Source organism: Natator depressus, chromosome 7, assembly GCF_965152275.1.
Source record: "Natator depressus isolate rNatDep1 chromosome 7, rNatDep2.hap1, whole genome shotgun sequence".
Taxonomy (NCBI): domain Eukaryota; kingdom Metazoa; phylum Chordata; order Testudines; family Cheloniidae; genus Natator; species Natator depressus.
The window spans coordinates 61,478,267-61,498,151 of record NC_134240.1 but is presented as its reverse complement, the minus strand read 5'-3'; the positions used below and the strand labels follow the sequence as shown (position 1 = coordinate 61,498,151).

General features: G+C 42.8%; 1 protein-coding gene across 4 annotated transcripts in view; it reads right to left on the bottom strand.

Annotated features, from left to right (window-relative positions):
- KAT6B (lysine acetyltransferase 6B) overlaps positions 1-19,548 on the bottom strand; it is a 177,445-nt gene extending 157,897 nt beyond the window's left edge. Inside the window, exons 1-2 of one of the 4 annotated variants that reach the window (XM_074958639.1) lie at positions 19,399-19,548; positions 10,574-11,466 (exon numbers count right to left, since the gene is read on the bottom strand). In XM_074958639.1, coding sequence (XP_074814740.1) covers positions 10,574-11,194 — 621 coding nt within the window. In that variant the 5' untranslated portion in view covers positions 11,195-11,466; positions 19,399-19,548. Of the gene's footprint in view, positions 1-10,573; positions 11,467-18,012; positions 18,141-19,398 lie in introns of those variants that run through there. The other 3 variants (XM_074958638.1, XM_074958641.1, XM_074958642.1) reach the window with 3 other exon arrangements.
- Between the last annotated feature and the right edge of the window lie 337 nt (positions 19,549-19,885).

Here is a 19,885-nt window from a genome sequence, read left to right as displayed (position 1 = left end):
ATGAGTGGCCCCTTCCATCTCACTGAGATGTTAACTGATACCCAGAAACGATGATCTGAATGTCAATTTTGTTAAACATTTTATTAATCATTTAAAAAGGGAGGATCACAGATTTGCACAACTGGTCTTATTTGGGTGGCCTAAGTGGGTGGTGTTTGGGAGATACCGTTACCACTTCTTTCCCTCTCCACCCCTCCCCGCCAAAAAATATCAACAGTGAAGCCCAAGAAGGCTAGCAGGGCCCATGGGCATATTCAAACCCCAATCAACCCCAGTAACAGCCAAAAGCTCAAGGAGCCCAGCAGAGGTCAGAGAGCTCTCCAGATTTGTATGTCTGCATATTCTACTGTGATCAGTCTCTCATTCCGCAAATTCATGTGGGCAGAGCTTATTTTGCAGGTGGAGAATTTTCTTTTTTTCCCCCCCAAACACTGCCTACCATTAATTTTCACACTGAAAATGTTCATCTATACTGAAAAAGGTAAGTCCAGGACCGCAACATTGTCATTGGAACACCACAAAGCAAGCAAATAGCTCCAGGTATAACTGCAGTTAACATTACCTTCCAATATATTGAACTTCCACAAATCAAGAGAGCTGAAATGCTTTGACTGGGCTCTATACCTCATTAACATTTGCAGTCTGAAGTCAATGGGACTTGTGCTCCTAAGTCACTTAGTCACCTCTGAAAAATCCAACCATTAGCCAAAATATAGGCTTCAGAGACTAGCTTTAGGTTTTTACTTTTCAAAAAATTTGGCTGATAAGTTACTATAACTTCAATGTTTTCAAAATCCAAATAACTTTTCCTTGTTAACACTGAAGCAATATTGTTTTGAAGTGACAGAGGCTTTGCATCTAAGAAAAGGTTTTAATAAAAATGCAATTTTAGCTCTTGACGCTGCATACACGTATACACATGGGTTTTCCTATTGAAGGAAATGGGACTATTCATGTGAGTAAGGTTATATAACTGCTTTAAGACTCAGATCCTGCAATATTTATTTTTTAATTTTTACTAAGCTATTCTAGGCAAAAAAAAAATTAAGGAAGAGTAAGACACCCCACCGGTAGTGACATTAAAAAATTCCACAGCATTTAAAATTTACTGTTATAAATTTTAATCTACATTTGCAGTATGTCAGGAGCCTGGTATTGTACCCTGGTCCGTCAGTTTCCTAGATGGTGTCCCTAGCTGCCACACCACAATGGCACTCCGACACTGTCCCCATCAGAGAGCCTTAGAGCTTAAGGCCTGCAGCATCACAGTAGCCACTCCCCAGGTCTCTGACTGGCTGAGCAGTCAGCATCCTCCTTGGATACCTAATGCAGAAACCAACAGGAAGAAGCAGCTGTCTGAACAACAGGCCATTGCCTGCTGGTCGCTGCCTAGACCGCCTTGCCTTTTTACCCTTGCATAACTATACCTTGCTACCCTTGTGCTTTGCCTGACCCTGCCCAGCCCACCCTCACCTCCCTAATCCACTGACCCAGTCCCATAAAATGGCTCTACTGACTACTGACCCCTGCAAGAACTCCCACCTGGCCCCAGACTGACTCTGATACTGATTGACCTCCTGATTAACAGACCACCCGTGCACACTTGAGTTCAGCTCTAGACTGCCCCTAATCCACTCCAGCCACCAGGCATTACAGCAGTAGTACAGGTTCTCAAGTTAGTTTATAAAATCTCAACCCAATTTAAAATAAAATTGGTAATCATACTGATTCTTTCTGGCTACCAGCAGTTTACAGGTAAAGTTTTTTTGCACCCTAACTGGTTACTGCCCTGGAAATATCCTGGCATCTTGTAAATGTGCTCTGACTCAAAGCATCACCAATCTCAAAATTCTGCAACTGAAATCTTGTGAATTCTTCTTACAATGCACAAGGCAGAACAGAATCCATCTCACTCATCCACAGTTAGGCTAGTACTCATTTTTGCATTCCTTACACAGCACCAGCATATTATTCGTGCTAAGGAGTCCCAGCGCCAAAGAGCTCAAAATTGGCATTGCAATTAAGTTGCCAAGAAAGGGTTTTCTAAACCACTTGACTTCCAAACTCTGCTCTGTCAGGAAGAAAGATTCTCTACTGCAATTTTGAGATATCAAATTAGGAAGCTTTGGTTGATCAGCAGTTGATTTATACTCAAAGGATCTTAAACATAAAGGGAGGAAATCAGTCAAGAAAAAAAAAAAAGGCAGAAAACAGTTCCTAGTTTTTCCACCACATGTTGTACAACTGTGTTCCTGTAATATCAAGGAACAATGGGATGTATAGACAGTTGGAATCTCATAAGCATCAACAAATCCCAAATGTACTACAATGAGCAAACATTAGCCAAACAGGGGAGTTGAAAAGAACTACTTAATAAAATTAAGGCTGCTCTTGGGGGGGTGGGGGGATGACCAGCTTTGTGAAACTGGACAAGAGACTAAAAGAGAAAACAGATTAGAGGATTCATGGAAGGATACAAGGATTCTAGTGGGTTTAGGAAGAATGCCATCTCCTGGTCACAAGATTTCTCGAGAGGCCATTTACTGAACCCCTCAGAATTCTTGGCATGAAGGCCTTGAGGTAACTAGCAGTCCTCTTCTTGAGCCCACACTGATAGAGATCAAGGAAAAAGAAAGTTTCTCTGTCCCTATCCCTAGGGACCTGAACCAGATCAAGCAGTATGTGAAAGACAGACTTCTTGTGGCAGTAGAGGAGGAATTTGTACAATCTTTGAAACTCCCTGGGATTTTAAGGACTAGTCAAGAGTCAGGCCCCGAGCATGCAGAATGTAGAGACAAGGGTTCAGCACTGGACCTGGATTCAGGAGGCTGTCTATTATTCCCCCCCCACCAGCTCCAACCACCTCTCTGCAATCAAGTGGAGCAGGTCCAGGAAGTAGAGTCACTCTGCCTACCAGCACCAAGAAGCACCCTCCTCTTTTCATAAAATCATAGAATCATGGGACTGGAATGGACACTGAGAGGCCATCTAATCCAGACCCCTGCACTCATGGCAGGACTAAGTATTATCTAGACCATCCCTAACAGGGGTTTGTCTAACCTGCTCTTAAAAATCTCCAATGATGGAGATTCCACAACCCCACTAGGCTATTTATTCCTGTGCTTAATCACTGACAGTTAGGAAGTTTTTCCTAATATCCCACCTAAACCTCCCTTGCTTCAATTTAAGCCCATTGCTTCTCGTCCTATCCTCAGAGGTTAAGAACAATTTTTTCTCCCTCCTCCCTGTAACACACTTTAAGTACTTGAAAACTATCATGTTCCTCTCAGTCTTCTCTTCTCCACACTAACCAAACACAAATTTTTTCAATCTTCTCTCCTAGGTCTTGTTTTCTAGACTTTTAATCATTTTTGTTGCTGTCCTCTGGACTTTCTCTAATTTGTCCACATCTTTCCTGAAATGTGGCACCCAGAACTGGACACAATACTCCAGTTGAGGCCTAACCAGTGTGGAGTAGAGTGGAAAAATTATTTCTCTTGTCTCGTGGTTCTCTAAGATTTTCTGGAGGAGCAAAATGGTTTGAAAGGAAGGCCTAAGATTGCTTGTTTAACCAGCTGATCATGAACACATTCCAGGCCAGAACTCCCTAGGTTTGATATCTGTTGCGGGGACTGGGGAACCTGATAGTTCTGGGGGAGACTGCAAATAGGTTACATTATAGTGACCTAGTCTGCTGATACCCACTTGAAAACTGCCCTGTAGAGTTTACATTTGCCTGGATAGATGAGATAATGGCCATAACTATTAAATTGGCTGGACACATGAAGAGCCTTCTGAGATCCAGATTTCTCCTCTACTTAATGCAAAAGCAGGACAGACTTACTCATGAGGCACCAGTTCTTGGTTCACGTAGGCTGTCATTGATGAGTTCTCCAACCTGATCATGATTTACTGGACTGGATGGTATTTCAGAGAAACCAGAGCAAGCCTGACAGCCCTAACTTCTAGTACACTGCCTCTCCCTGGGAGAACTAAACTTTCTGAACATACCCCAAGGGGGAAAATGAACATCATATCCACTGGCATCTATGTGGAGGGGAGGAAGTCCTTCAATAAGGACTTGCCTCAGAGAAATTGACCCATTCATTCAGGGCAGAGAGGACCTCCCTGACAGGAGGGCCTCCAGTTTGAATTCCAGGAGATCCCCAGTAGGTGAAAGACTAAAAACATACCAGCTGTTGGCAGGCTGGCCACCAGGGTCACCTGTAAGGATATGCAGCTCCTGATGGATACCTCTGTAAGATTAAAAGCTGGAGTTGCTTTCAGGCCTTGAGGAGAGAGCTCTTTTTATCTACTACGACTCCAAAATGGGGTGAGGGAGCTTTTCGCCTGGTTCACAACAAGCCCAGAGTTTCAAATGTGAGGAGGTATCCATCTGGATGCTGCCTATTTAGCGCCTTTGGACACAAATCCCTGAAAGAGGCCAGACATAAGGCATTAAATAGTTTGTCTGAGAGCAGCAGCTAATTACCATCACCATTTTGTTGGACACTCCAGGGGTCAGACTCCATCCTTAACTGTTGTATTTAATAATTGGATCAGTAACGACAGGACTAGGCTCAGCCTCATTCCCCAGATCATTCACAGACATGAAAGTACCTTGAGAAGACCCACAGGCCTGTTTGGTCCAAGGAATTGGCAAGATGGCTCCTAGCGGAGGGTTTTGGCCACAACGGTTCTGGTTTGACAAAGGGCAGAAGCAAGGGTAAGAAACTCCATTAAGTATTTTGCAAGAACTACTTCAAAGACTCAGCGGATTCTAGAACAGGGGTGGCCAACCTGAGCATGAGAAGGAGCCAGAATTCACCAATGTACGTTGCCAAAGAGCCCTCGCATCAGCTCCCACCCACTGGCAGCCCCACCAATCAGCGCCCCCACCCCCCGCACCTCCTGATCAGCTGTGTCATGGCATGCAGGAGGCTCTGGGGGGGGAGGGAGAGGAGCGAGGGCATGGCATGGCAGGCTCAAGGGAGGGGAAAGGAAGGGGTGGAGTCGGGGCAGGGCCTGTGGCAGAGCCAGGGGTTGAGCAGTGAGCACCCCCTGGCACATTGAAAAGTTGGCACCTGCAGCTTCAGGCCCGGAGTCGGTGCCTATACAAGGAGCCACATATTAACTTCTAAAGAGCTGCATGTGGCTCCAGAGCCACAGGTTGGCCACCCCTGTTCTAGAACAACCATGCAGGCAACAAGAAATCCTTCCTCTTGGCACCTCTGACTCAGGAGGATCAGAGGGAAAGAAATAAAGCGTATTACACCCTCTTTAAATTAAGGCTCAGGCTTGAAGTTGGTTCCTAGAACTTGTTAGTGTTAAACTTGTGCCTGACTACAAGCCAGCACAGAGAGAGAAATAGGCTTATTCCTCTGGAATGAGGAAGATGGAGAGGTGACTATTTGCTCTTGTTTTAAAAACTGCTGGAGTAAAGAGATTTTTGCGTCTGAAACCTTTATAAACAAACATTTGGGTCAACCCTGAATATTTTTCAGCCACTGAAGGAAGAGAATATCTTCTCTCCTCAGAAATGCACCCAGATGGGGTTGGAACCAAGAAAGCTAGGATGTTGTCTGTTAGTTGATTGGAGTCCTGGAATATGTGGCTGAGGTTCTTCACTAGCAGAAGACATATGGAGAGTTGCCTGCAGACTATCTCTGCGAGTGGGGCAGGTGGTCCTGGATAATTTAATGTCAGCTATAGTAGGTCACTGTAGGCAAACAGACATCAATGGGTGTGGAACGCTGCCCTAATTATGGAACAAGTACAGTGGGCAGAAGCAGGAGAGACAGCTTCCTTTCTGCCTGGCTTTCTGTTTCTGCTGTCCAGTATATCTGGAGGCCAGATGGGTAAGGTGGAGCAATTAGCAAAATCTTTAGCCAACAGGCTCCAGCTGCCTTTCCACAGGGAAGGAGCAGAGAGGGGAGGAGCCAGGAAGAGGGGGCTGGGTGCCAGAATCTTCTCTATACATTGGCTCCCTGCCTGACAGACAGAAGGAGGAACACCCAGTGTCTGCACTGGCAGAAGCAGCATCCCAGACAATTGAAATTCAACCCATGCCAAGTTATAATTTGACAAGCAAGTAAGGTCTTCATAGGCCAGTAAAAACATTAAATAGGAGTTCAAAGTATGAAAAATTAATAAAACAGCTTGTTTTTGCAATAACATCAATTTGTAGGGACAAAATGAAAGTGAAAAAGAAAAACCATACAAAGAATGACTCTTGGCATAAAAATCTAATGCAGAGAACTATTACTCAACTGTGGGTTTTTGTTTTTCAAAAAGGCATTCAAGAGGTCTAAGAAAATATTAAAGATGAATACATATCAGATGCAATATATTGTCTCTTCTGATTCACCCAGAACACAGGAAAGCCCAATAGCTATACCTGTGCTATAGACACCCATTATCTGTCACAAACCACGGCACATCCATGTCTACACAGAGTAACCTCTTGCAAATGATCAACCCACATGCCTTGTTTTAAAACAGCCCCTCTTTATTAGTACGTGGGGGGCGAGGGAGAGAAGGTAAGTGTAAGCGACCACACTAGTCCCAAAATAGTTATCTGTGATGCTCTTTAGAGACGCTCAATTCATATAGCTCTAATCACACTTTCTGCCATCCAGCCCAGAAAGCTTATTGTTGACAACCTAGGGGACATTACTAATGGAATATGTTTTGCCTATGGGCCAGGTGCATCCATCCCCTCATGCAGATGGAGAGGAGCAAAAGGATATGGAAAAATAAGTGGCTCCATTGCACACTTCTCTTCCCATACTGCTGGGGGCCTTTGGAAGCCCCTCCATGTAAGTAGTACAGTCAGAAGACCATAAGAGCTGCCATGCCAGGTCAGACCACAGTCCATTTTGCCCAGTATCCGGTCTCCAACAGTGGCCATACCACAGCTTCAGTGGGAGTGTACAGAACAGAGCAATTATGGAGCAATCCAGCCCTCTCTTCCAGTAGTCAGAGGTTTAGGGTCACCCCAAGCATGGGGCTACATCCCTCACAATCTTAGTTAATAGTCATGTATAGACCTATCCTCCATGAATTTACCCAATTCTTTTGGGAACCCAGTTATACTTTGGCCATCACAATATCCTATGGCAATGAGTTCCACAGGCTAGCTGTGCATTTTGTGAATAAGTACTTCCTCTTGTTTGTATTAAATCTGCTGCCTCTTTATTTCATTGGGCAATGGCAGGTTTTTGTATTGTGTGAAAGGGTTAATATCACTTCTTTATACATTTTCTCCACACCATTCATGATTTTATAGAGCTCTATCATATTTCCCTTTAGTCAGTTCTTTTCTAAGCTTATCAGCCTAAATCTTTTTAGTCTGTCTTCATATGGAAGCTGTTCCACACCCTTGACCATCTTTTTCCACTACTCTGAAACTCTACAGGAAGCGGAGCTGACATTTAAACACATGGTCCCCTCTGGACTCATGCACATTTTCTATGGAAAATACACATGGTAGTTAAAACTTGCAGAAACAGCATTACCTCTACTCTGTGGTGTCTATTCCCACTGGAGCAGGGAGGTACTGCACAGCTATGGTGGAGTACCAATGGACTATACCACTTCTAACATAACCCTGATGCCCGAAGAAAATGGATCCAGACAGCTTCATGGAAAAGGCTAACCCAGGATCCACACAGCAGTGCTCTAACATCTCTCTGGACCCTTGGGATCTGCATGCAGCACATCTCATCTGTGAGTTCACACCCCACCCCTCCACCACCAACATTTAAAGGGAATTTGCAACTCCTGTTTTGCAAGGCAAACTTCAGAGTTCCCACCGCATTATTTTGTTTACTACAGCAGCACCTAGAAGCCCCAACTGAGATCAGGCCCCCACTGTGGCGAACACTATATAAACATAACGAGACAGTACCTCACAATGGGTTCCCTCCAAGCGCCACCGCCACCCCCCCCCCCCCCGAGGGGAATATCAAGGTCTGCATTTGTTCCCACCAGTCTGAAAGCTCAGTTTGCTTCAACCAACCTTTTGAATAGATGCATAGATTTCCATGATGTACACTCACACAGCATCTCACTTATCCCACCCTGACGTGTTACTACTTGTATTAGTAAGTACAACTTGTATAAGCAAGGGTTTACAAGACCAGACTAAATGTCCATAAAACACTGAGTTCTGGAATTCAAAGATGCTATTCTAATCATCATTTCTACAGAAGGGGCAACATGAATGGTCATGACCAATCTTCTGACAAACTTTCTTTTTCTCCAGTATAAGAAATCATACTTTAGTAAGGAGTATATACTACCAGATTTAGATCAAAGAGGGGCCTTTAAAACATACTAGCCCTATCAAAGTCTAGCTTTCAATGCGAAAGGCCAGGTGGCTACATTCTGGTAAATCAAATTCAAGGGATAATCTTGGGACACACCCTTGTACAACCATTCTGTGAACTATTTCTACTTGCACCACATTTTTCCCTTCAGTACTAACCTGTTCACTCATGGAAAGTAAATGCAGCAGCAAGATGAATAATATAAGCCATGTATAAATTATTTTAAAATAAAGTCATGAAACTGGTAGTTACACACAGGATATTGCCACATTAAACTATATTGTAAGAATTCATGTATCAACCATTATGGGGCCAGATCCTCAGCTGCTACATCAGCCCAGCTCTGTTATTTGAGTGGAGCTATACAGGTTTCCAGAAGCTGCTGTAAAAACTTTGAATAAAATCTAAGCAGCATAAATTAGCAGTACGTCTTTATACCTGAATTTACTTCATATAATGAAAGCTCAATTCTTGTAACAACACTTGACATCAGAGGACTGATTTGTTGGACAAATGTTCAAAAATCAAATTTAGATCTATATCAGTGTTTCTTAGTAGTACAATAAAGGCTAACTTTTCCAGGACTGTGACCTATTTGACCATTTGCTTGCCCTGAACGCGGAGTCACTATCCCTATACTACCAGTGGAGATTTCCTCTTGAGAACACGGATCATGAAGATCTGACATATTAATGTGTTTTTGTTTGCTTCAAATGATTCACTTCAGTGTAGAATACTGGAACTACAGTAAGAATTCCTAAAGGTACTTGTAATGATGAAGTTCTGAGTGGTTTGCATAATTAAACCTATACAGTGTATGAATATAGCAATCATCATATGGTAAGCAATACTCCTGAATTCCTATTCCAATTCTAGGGCCTGATACGCCATGTACTTTTCATACCCATTTATTTCAGTGAGACTGCTCATGTAACTTTGCTCGAGCACCCCCATATATTTAATTAATTCTGCAGGCTCAAGCTTCTAGTCAGTGTCACTTTGCCATTAGCTCCATAGCCGAATTGCTTCTGTACAACAATGTAGGACAAGACACAGGCTAGGCTGAGAGAAGGAAAGGAAAGGAAGAAATCAGTGTGAAAACTGCTAAAAGGAGGATTGATGGAGATGCCGTTTGCAGCCCCCATAATTGTCAAAAGAAATGTGTATGTTATGCAAAGTCAGAATTGAGCACTACCAAAATGCATGTGAAGTTCAAAAGCCACTCTGCAATTAATCCATTAAAAAAGCCACTGAGATGAATAATTCAAGCAGAGTGGGATACCAGATGGCAGAGTAGGAAAAATTCTAGTGAAGTTTCAAAAAGCACACCACAACCTCTAAGTAAGGAATGACCAAGGGTTCCCTTTAGGTATTTTTTATGCCACTGATTCTCTCTCTCTCTCTCATCTCATCCTTTAAAATCTTGGGATGAAAACACGGATAAGTTTTAGAAAGAAGCCAGAGCCATTAAACACCTCTGCTGGAAGTGTAAGGCCCACCTGGTAACGAAGCAGATGTATGATGGTCAAGAGGAATAAAATCGGCTGAGGACATTCTTCAGGACACAAAGCCACAAAAGATCCCATGGTAGAAGGAAGAGGAAGCAACACATTTATCTGCCATCTTTAGTTCAGTTCCTAGAATGCATGTATTATTAACTCCAGCTCATAATAACCACAGTTCTAAGGCTGAGAATAACTAAAATAAGTCTTTTTTTAAAAAAGGACTTAAGACTACATTAGAAATGTATTAACAATAGATCTATTAATTAGTAGTACTACAGTTGTGAAACAAATTGTGTCTGATCCATGCATTATAGTACAAAACTATACACACGAAGTAGTGAACTGCTTGAATTTTACTGATTTTTATGCCAGGATTCTAGCAACATCATAACATTACTTTATCAAGCTGGTGGAAGAGGTGACAAAAAGAAATCATTTCATCTCCAGAAGTGCCAAAGTGCAAACGCACACACACCCTTTTTCCACATAGCTCCTCTTCCCATTTCTTAAAAAACAAAACCAGGAACAACCCAAACACTTCACAATAGCATATACAGCAATGCAGGCATCACCTTTCAGAATGTGTTTGTCAAAGATTCATGCACAAACAGTTAAATTAATCCAAAACTATTCCAGATGATAACAAGCAACTTTATATAAAACCAAGGGAAAACTGGAGCAGTCATTTATTTGGATTTTGTTTTCACATCTAGATTTGCCTTCATTTTCCACACTTACCTGGTCTTTTTCATGGGGTAGAAGGCTTACGGGTGGGAGAGAAGCTGGGAAAGCACTGGAATATTTTGGAGTTCCTTTACTGTCCAAACTACCATAATTCACCCTATATTGAGGTCCATCCTTCAGTAACCTCCCATTATTTACAGCACGCTTGGCCCCCAGCCGTAATCTCTGCTGAAAGACAGGGTTGTTGAAAATACTTGCTAGGTCATTTTGACTTCTCAAATATTTCTCTATGTTTTTCAGAGAGGAGCCATTTGGTTCCTGAAGCCCTTCGATTGCTCTTCTCAATAGTTTATTCCAATCCACATTACGAAGCTCATTCGAGGCTCCTCTAGATCCCTTAACAGACTTAGGAAGAGTGCCAGCTTTAACAGACGAAAAACGCCCAGGATTATCTGGGTCCTTGTAGGATGCAAGGCCTTTGTTGGTAACTTTAAGAATAGAGCCATCTTGAACACTTAGTTCCAACTGTTCTGAAACAGTTTTCTTATCTAATCCATGTGAAGCGCACACAGCATGACAAATTCTTTCTTCAGATGGCCTTTGCTTTTGCTTTTTAACCTTTTGTATAGCCTCAAGAATCCACTCTGTATAAAGTGGGTTTGCAAGTTTTACCATGGTTGACCAATAATATCTTCCAGCCAAAAAAGTTACCCATAGAGGTTCCTCTTTATTCTTTTAACAAACCTTTCAAAGGTTATTCACAACTCTAAAACAATCAGAGGATTCCACATGCTGTTTAGAAGCTTCTCATAAATATCCATCCTTCAGGAATCAGAAGAGACACAGAAACACGTGCTGATTGAAATTCCTTATTGTTTTACCAACATGGAAGTCTAGAAAGACTGTTCCTGGTGATACGGGTACATCCTTATCAAGGAAGGTAAAAGCTTTAGAGAGAAGAAAAAGAAAAACAGTTAGTGCTGAAATAGATACAAGTTAGCAATAAAAAAAAATTCTGGTGTCATTTTTTTTAGATTGGAGATGCTCCAGTAATGAAGCCTCCGTATGACCTTTAAAAACAGCACTTTATTTGCAAAATGTGTTTGATAATTCCACACTTCCCTCCCCGTTTAGAAAGTGATCCACAGAATGCATAAATTTCTACTCATACCCAGTGTAACTGTAATTTTTAAGAGTCCCAACTCCCCAACCAATTACTTCACTGCTTAGTTCTTAAAAGGATTCAATTCAGTGAAATCTTTCCTGGTGGAACAGTAGTGGTCAACAGACCTTCTTGAAGCCAAACAATGTAAAAAGTAAACACCATGCATATGCACTATGGTCTTGTAATTAATGAAGAAAGGATTAGTTGCACCTGTTAGGGAATTCATTGATGTAGCCTGTTGAAAAGAAAGGAATGCTTGACAAAGGGCACTCAACAATTAAAAACTACCTGTTTTGTTTAATTAGTTTATATATAGTTTAATCACAACCACCACCAAAACATGAACACTATGACTGATATAGTGCCCATAACAAGTATCAACGTCACAGTACGTACAGGGATAACCATACACCACTGAGCTACCATCACCTCTGGGGCTGAAAACAAGGGCCTACCTGTGCCAGCAATACCAGAGATTCTTAGGAAGGAGGAACTTTGCCAGTGGAGTGACAGGACGAGTCTGAGATAGGCATAATATAATTACATTTATAATTCCTATTTTCAATATGAAGGCACATAGAACACTTGACTTAAATGTACCATTTATCTGTGGCATTTGTCTCAAAACACAAATTTCCTCCAGTTTCTTGTATTTAGCAAGTGATTACATGGCCTCCAAAGTTAGCTGAAGTTTAGAACACCATAAATAGTTTCTCGGTAAGGTGTAGACTCATTTTGTGTCAAGCTGTTAAGCAAATAAATATACCTATAAATGGAGATGAAAATATACTTCATTGTTAAGATCATTCTGTCTCATGATGTAATCTTCAAATCTTAAAAACAGGTGTTTAAAAAAAGAAGTTAACCAACTACTTCTGAGGACATGCCCTATTATACACCAGCTTTAAACAACCACCACCACTTGATAGGATTAATACTTTGATAAGAGATAAAGTAGAAAATAATAAATACCACCACATGGAACAGAACTCCTCAAGATTTAAACTGATTGTTCTCTTGAAAAGGAGAAGATTCTCCAATTCTCCAGAAAAATCTAAATTTAAACAAATATATGTATGTGTCAGCTGATGAGGCAGCACACAATGACTCAACGGCAAAGTGCAAAGCCAATATTAATATCTCATGTAAAAAAAATGGCTTTTGCAATCAAGTCTGTCTATCCAATAATAATAAGCTCACCTTGTTCTTTTAAATAAAAATATTCTTCATCTACAATAAACTGAAAATTGAGTATACGGCATACTATATTACCAGAAAATGGAATTGCAATTCCACAGGTCACACTTATCTAGTAGTTGTAATTATTCTAATCTTCTTAGAAGGTTGTAAGTAATTTTCAACAGGAGCAAATAGGCATGTTTTGGGTCTAATATTTTTCTTCTTTCTTTAAGTTTCAACTCCAGATCAGGTCTCATGAGGTACTGCCCAGTAGGATTAAATAGTGGAAGCGTGTTCAGTTACTGATGAATTTAAATGGCTCTAGACCAGAGGTTCTCAAACTGTGGTCCGCGAGCTCCATTCAGGTGGTCCACGGATAGTTCCCTCTAAGGTGTGTGTCTAGGCGGCTGTACACAAGACAATGAAGGGCCACCCAACTAATTTGTGGAGCCATGCAGGCATGGCTCCACAAATTAGGTGCCTGAACCCTGGAGAAGATGCACATGTAAGGTGAAGTGGTGGCCTTGGGGAGGAATAAGAGGTAGGTGGGAGGGGGGAATTTGGGATATGCAAGGCTGCGGCAGCCAGAGAAAGATGTGACTTTCCCCAGCTCCAGGGCTGCGGCTGCCAGGGAGAGACGGCCATCCTTCCCAGCCTCAGCTCTGTGGCGGGGGACACCCCCCTGCTTCCCAGCCCCAGCTTGGGGGCTGCTGCGGTGCAGGACAGAGAGACCCCCTCCCCTCCTCTCCAGCTTGGTGGCGGCCGCAGCAGGCAAAACCCCCCTCCTTCCCAGCCCCAGCTTGGGGGCTGCCATGGCAGGGGAGAGAGGGCACATTCTTTGCTTTAGAAAGGTAAGACTACTGATATTAAAATATGAATTGTGTGCTTTTGTTTGCAGAGCAAAGAACTTAAAAGTTTTTTTTATATAGCACTTTTATCCAAAGTGCTTTACAATAGTTAGCTAACGGTAAAAACAACATTTGGAAAGAACATTAAGTGGCCCGCCAAGACTCTCAGCAATTTTCAAGTGGTCCATGAAAGAAAAGTTTGAGAACCACAGCTCTAGACCTAATCAAGAGATCAGTGTCAACCTTTAGTTTTGGTTGGGGCTTAAGTAGTTTTGGGATTACAAACACAGAAATTCAACAGTTGGCCAGAATAAAAAGACATTCCAAATAAAAAAAAAACAGGATTTGGATGTTGCACTGATTCCTACACTGAAGCTTGTTGATCTAAACAGACTGGCTAGTGAAAAGATAGCCCCACCCATTCAAAGTTTAATTCAAGTCCACACTAGTACACAAGCTACATTACCTATTACTATTTGAAAACTGTTCTGCACATTTGAGAACAGTTTTCAGACTGCTGTGGCTAGAAGTGTTTAAATATACATTGATATTCCACTGTGGACAGGGTGAAGTTTAAGATAGAATGTCTACTCACGGGACCCATGCTCTGGTTAACTACCCGACGAAGATTCTAATACAGTTTCATTTTGGAACCAAGTAGTACGTGGATGAGAATTGTGGGTGAAGACCATTTCAGATATAGCTGCAATGCTCAAACAGGGAGAGAGCTTTAGGGTGAAAACAGCCCATGCTTTAATTTTTGAGCATTTTTGAACCCTGGAAACTGTAAAAAAAAAAAAAAAAAAAAAAAAAAAACCCCCACCACAACTAAATATACTTTAGAAGTCACACTAACACCATTTTATAGGGCTTGCCCATATCCTGTAATAAAATCTTGAGGGAATTCCTTGCAGAGGCAAGAGATTCCTATACAGCTATATTTAAAAAAAAAAAAAAAAAAAGCGTTATTGAGTTGTGTGGCTCTACCATGGATTTTCCATGGGGATAAAGGTCAGTGCCTTAATTAAGCCCTCAAAACCATAATTACTGAGTCATACAAATTTGCCACATTTTAAATTTACTCAAGTTTATACTATTACGTTAATGTCATATGAACTACCATATCATTTCCATTAAATTCCAAAGCACACAGTGTAGGTTCTGTTCTAACCTCCGAGGATACTGATGAAGCATATCAATATAAATACTGTAACCTGTGGGTTACAGGAATTTTTATTAGCCAATGGCTGTGGCAGAGGCATATGCAAGCAAGAGGCTACTGCTAAGCATAACTGTACACTTACCTGTTTACTTTAAATTCCCTCTGTGTCACACAACCTCCTGCATGCTAGCACCTACTAAATCAACACTGGTGGAGTGTATCACCAGAAGTACAGGAGAATTTCCACTGCATATGACAAGGTTTACTCAACGGAGAAGCAAGACCTCTACAATGTACTTGCTCCAGAGGTCCAGCAGAGCCTGAGCTTGTTGAGCTTCAAGGCCACAGTGCAATGCTTGTGCGGTCAGGCTTTTGAATGACTTTTTTAAAAAGTTAACAAATAATGTGTCTGTTATTCTGTTGTTTTGTCACGGCGTGTATTTAATTAGGCAAAGCACACAGACGCATTCACAATGGGCACCAAAAAGGTCTATTGTAAATGAAATACTTAATAGCAAACATTCTCCCCCAGAACATAGCCCAGTTCAGTGCTTTTGTGTCTGGCTTGCCTTACGTTGTAGAACTTTTAACTTTTTTTTTTTTAATTAAGAAAAAACAAACTTTTTCGGAAATCGGAAACATTGGTAGCAGTTATTAAACCAAGTCTAAGACAACCAAAAATCAGATATAGTCTTTCAGATTCAATTCCCCAGTACATATTCAGCAAAATATATGACTCCAAGAGTATTTTCAATGTTAAAACAAGTGAATACTGTAAGCCTGAAAATAAAGCTATGATTGATAATTTTGCGAACAATGCTTATCTAGTCAGATCGAAGTCACACACATTTAAAACTCAAAACTGCAATTATTTGGCCTAAAGTTTGTTGGCAACTTCATTTTATTATGTATAATAGTGTTCTTTACTACAATCTTCTTGGTGTCCACATTAATGTTCCAGAAAAAATTCATTATCATTAAGCAATATTCTATTAAGACTTTCATAAGCTCCAACAAAGCAAGGATTAGTTTCACCACCATAATCTTGGGAGGGACCAGTTCCAAGTCTCTTGGTAGCAGGCATTAACTTAGTGGGTTTAGCTGCCTCACACTGTGTATTATGGTTTCAGTTTCTCAAATGCTTAATTATACCTTGTTTTGAAAGTAATAGCAACTTTGATTACTTTTAAAATGTAGTATTTTAGCAGCCAAGTGGTTAGGAGTCATTAATCCTTTGGATATATTTTGCGAACATATAGACATTAATATTGAACATGCAGATACAGGAGCTCTGGAAAGCACAGTATCTTACTTTGCAGTCCAAGAAAAAGACATCTCTGTTCAATGATTGGCCTGTGTTTAAAATTATGAACTAGGCTAGATCCAAAATAGTTGCAAAATCATAACAAATTTTAGAATGAAGCTAAGTATCCCAGTTGTAAAAACAAATCTACTGTAGGGCTAAAGCTAATTAAAGAATATCTTGACTGAACATGTCGTTCTTGAGTGTAGTCACTAATCCTATAATGATGACATCTTTCTTCAGACCAAAATAGTATCTGGATCATTCAGAAACAATTCTAGTTTCAGAAAACAAACTGTTTGCTTAAATGGAAAGAAGTTTTAATTTTTCTGTTCTTTTTATTAAGAAAAACAACAAGCTTTTCACACAAAGATCTGGAAAAAAAAAGCTCAAAGTCATCCTCAGTTGCTTTAAATATTATGCACAAATAAAAGTTTTTAAAATATGATTTTAACAGAATACATTGGGGGGATGGGGGGGGTCGAGAAAAACACAGAAAAGACAGTTGTGCAACCTGCTGGTGACCTATGAAGTACCATTTCATTCAGCTCCTTCCTACTTGCTCTGTTCACAGACAGCAGGAGCAGGCCAGCTCTCTGCTGCAGCATCAGGTCATGTAAGGATTGCAGCAGGAGTGGAGAAAAGAGAAAACTGCCACTGCATTAAACAAACTCTCTTGGCCACACTCCTTTCATCCAGCCCATTATTTAGAATTATGCAGCCCATCAATTCTAATTCTTCCCTACTATCCCCTCAACTAAAGATTCAAGACATAAGTTTCCATCTCAAAATAAATACAGCCACAAAAGAAAAATCAAACAGGGGGATTCCCAGTTCATAAGACACTCTTTAAACTAAAATTATTCAGACCATGGAGCCAGTGATTTCTTTTCTCTTCTCATTGTATATACACCTTTAATTATGACAAGTGAATGAACTGGTACTTGTATAAACCTTACTTAACTGTAAAGAGAGAGGCATTAGCAACTTTAGCTGCAAGAAACAGATCAAGGGGCTATTTAATTTCTTGGAGAGCAGCATGTGTAAATCAGGATCTGATGAAGTGTTTGTATGCTGCAGTACCCCACAAACCAGCATAACAGCACATATTAAAACAGCAACAACATGACAGAAACAAGTACCAGCAGCAGCAAGCAGCACCACCACCACAAAACTAAACGTTGACCCTTCCCACCTTCCCCCTTGCATATTTTTAAAGCACTGAATGTGCTACTACTATGACAGTGATTTCAAGTCATCAGCGACTGGAAGGAGGGAATATTTTGACTCCTTGGTTAATCTGGGGTGGATGCTTTTGTTGGAGATATATTTTTGAGGGACTGGGAGTAATTTAAAGGCAAAGTTTTTTTTGCAGGGGACGGGGGAAGGGATTTGTAATTCTCAGTGAGAGAAGTGGCAAGTTTTGGCTGGGGAGGTATTTTAAACTAAGTGTTTTCAAGGTGGAATTTTTGAGGTTGCAAGTTTATTTTGAAATGTGCATTATATTTTTGCAACCTGGGGTGGGGAGGATGTACTGGCAAGTCTCAGTCAGCTATCACAGGGGGATGCTTTATTGGGAAGGGGGATGAAGGGTGCGATTTTATTTTAATTTTTAAATCCTCGCCCCCTCCCTCCCCCCATTTTAATGCACAAACGTTCTGCACGTTTTATCTGGCAGGGCTGCAGGACCGAGTGGGTGGGGAGGGCGGCATCACTGTGCAGCTGTCCCCACATGAGGCGGTGCCTGTGTATGTGTGACATGCCCTCCCCTCCCCTCCCCTGGGGGCGGATGCTGTGGGGACAGAGCTCCCCTCCCCCTCTCAGGGTACCACTCACCTCTGCTGGGATCAGGACTGGGAGGGGGAGGAGCAACCTCCAGGTGCTGCTGCTGCTGCTCCCCCTGCTGCTGCTGCTAGGCTGAGGCAGCTGCCGCCACTGCTGCTGCGGCTGGCTCCCCCCCGCCCCCAGCTGCTGTGCTCCCCCTGCTGCTGCTGCTGGGCTCACCTAAGCCGCCGCCATTTTGTTTCACCCTGTTGTAGTTAACGTGAATCCGACATGACACTGATTACAGCCCAATGGAGTCTCATTAAAACCTTACCTACCCACCCCCTCCCCCCCCAGCCTCGCGCGCCCCGCCCACCGCCGCCCAACATTGGGCCGCGCCGCACCAAGCTCATTGGCCGCTCCTCGGTGTCCATCACCAACCCGCAAGAGCGTCGCACCGCGCCCAGCAGCCACCCAGGCTCCCCATTGGAAGGTGGGGCGTGCCAATCACGGGACACGCCCCTTCACTCACAAGGAACCCCGCCTACCTGTCAAGGGGGAAGCACTGTGAGCAACCATTGGCCGTTGCCGCCGCCAAACACTCGCAGGGACCCAGCTAGCCCCTGGCCCAGCCTTGAACTCTACCGATTGGCGGCCGATTACTACTTGGGGCGAGAAATCTCGCAGCCTTGCCCTTCTATTGGCTGCTGCACCCGTCAATCTCGCCTTCTTCCCACCCCATTCCCCCAGTCACCGCCTACTCCTGAAGTTTGTTCGAGAGGTGAGCGCTGGCAAGCGACAGCCGCTGCTGAGCTAATACTTCAGGGCGGGCGCGCGACACACACTAATACACAGCGTTAAATATTGAGCTTCATGCGCGTGCCGCGGATCTTCCCACTCGTACGGGCGGGCGAGATAGATGCTGCGTGTTCTCTCAGCAAAACCCTCCCGAGGTGCCTGGCACTAGCAGCGGCATAGCGCGCACAGACGCAGCCCGCACCACGGAATGTAGGGGTGAGGGGCACAATGACTCCCAGCTCCAACGCCACATGCAGGTCCCTGCAAGTTTCCCCACGCAAAGCGCAAGGACTTCCCTGTCATCCCTTCTGCTAAGGAACAATTACAACCTACCCGTACAGGCTGGGCGCATGCAACACACAAAAAGCCAGCCGCCCCCTGCCTTCCCTCCCCCACCCAATCCAGCCGTCCCTTCCTCTGCAATATACACAGGGACGCTGCAATGCTTTACCGAGCATAAGTGTCTACAAACACGTGCATCAGCCTCCAATGCAAAAAGAAAAAAAAAGTACCCAGCTTACTGACAAGCCCCTTGCACAGAGAGAGGAGGGAAAGGGGGTTATTACGGTAAATTGCAGCCTGTCACCTAATGCAAAACAAAACCCATCGCATTCTCCCTGTTATTCCCCCCCCCCCCACATAAACTCCTATGAGTCTAACCTCTGGTGCAGGTTTCCCCCCTTTGCTTGCAATGACCTCCTTTCTCTGGCTGTGTGTGTTTCTGCAGCAGCGGTTCCTGCGGAATGTGCTGCCCCTGAAACGCGATCGCGGCTTCTCTCTCTCTCTCTCTCTCTCTCTCCTGGCTGCAACCAGAGCCAGGAACACAACAACAACACAACCTCCCCCTCACACATACTCAGTGAGGAAACGCAGCCAGGAGAGACAGACAAGGGGGGGGGGAGGTTGAGAGAATCCCAAGTTAACGGATTGATTGCATCAGTTACCTTCTCTAAACTCCTTTACAAAAGGAAAAAAAGAATAATATATAGAGAATACCTTGTCTCCCCTCCTCCTCTGTGGGGCTCGTCTTCTTACACTTACACACACACACAAAGAGGGGTGGGGGAGAGATCAGACACACAAAAATGGGTTGCAACCGTTCACATCAGGATGTGGAGAAGCAAAGGGAAAACATTAGAACAAATAA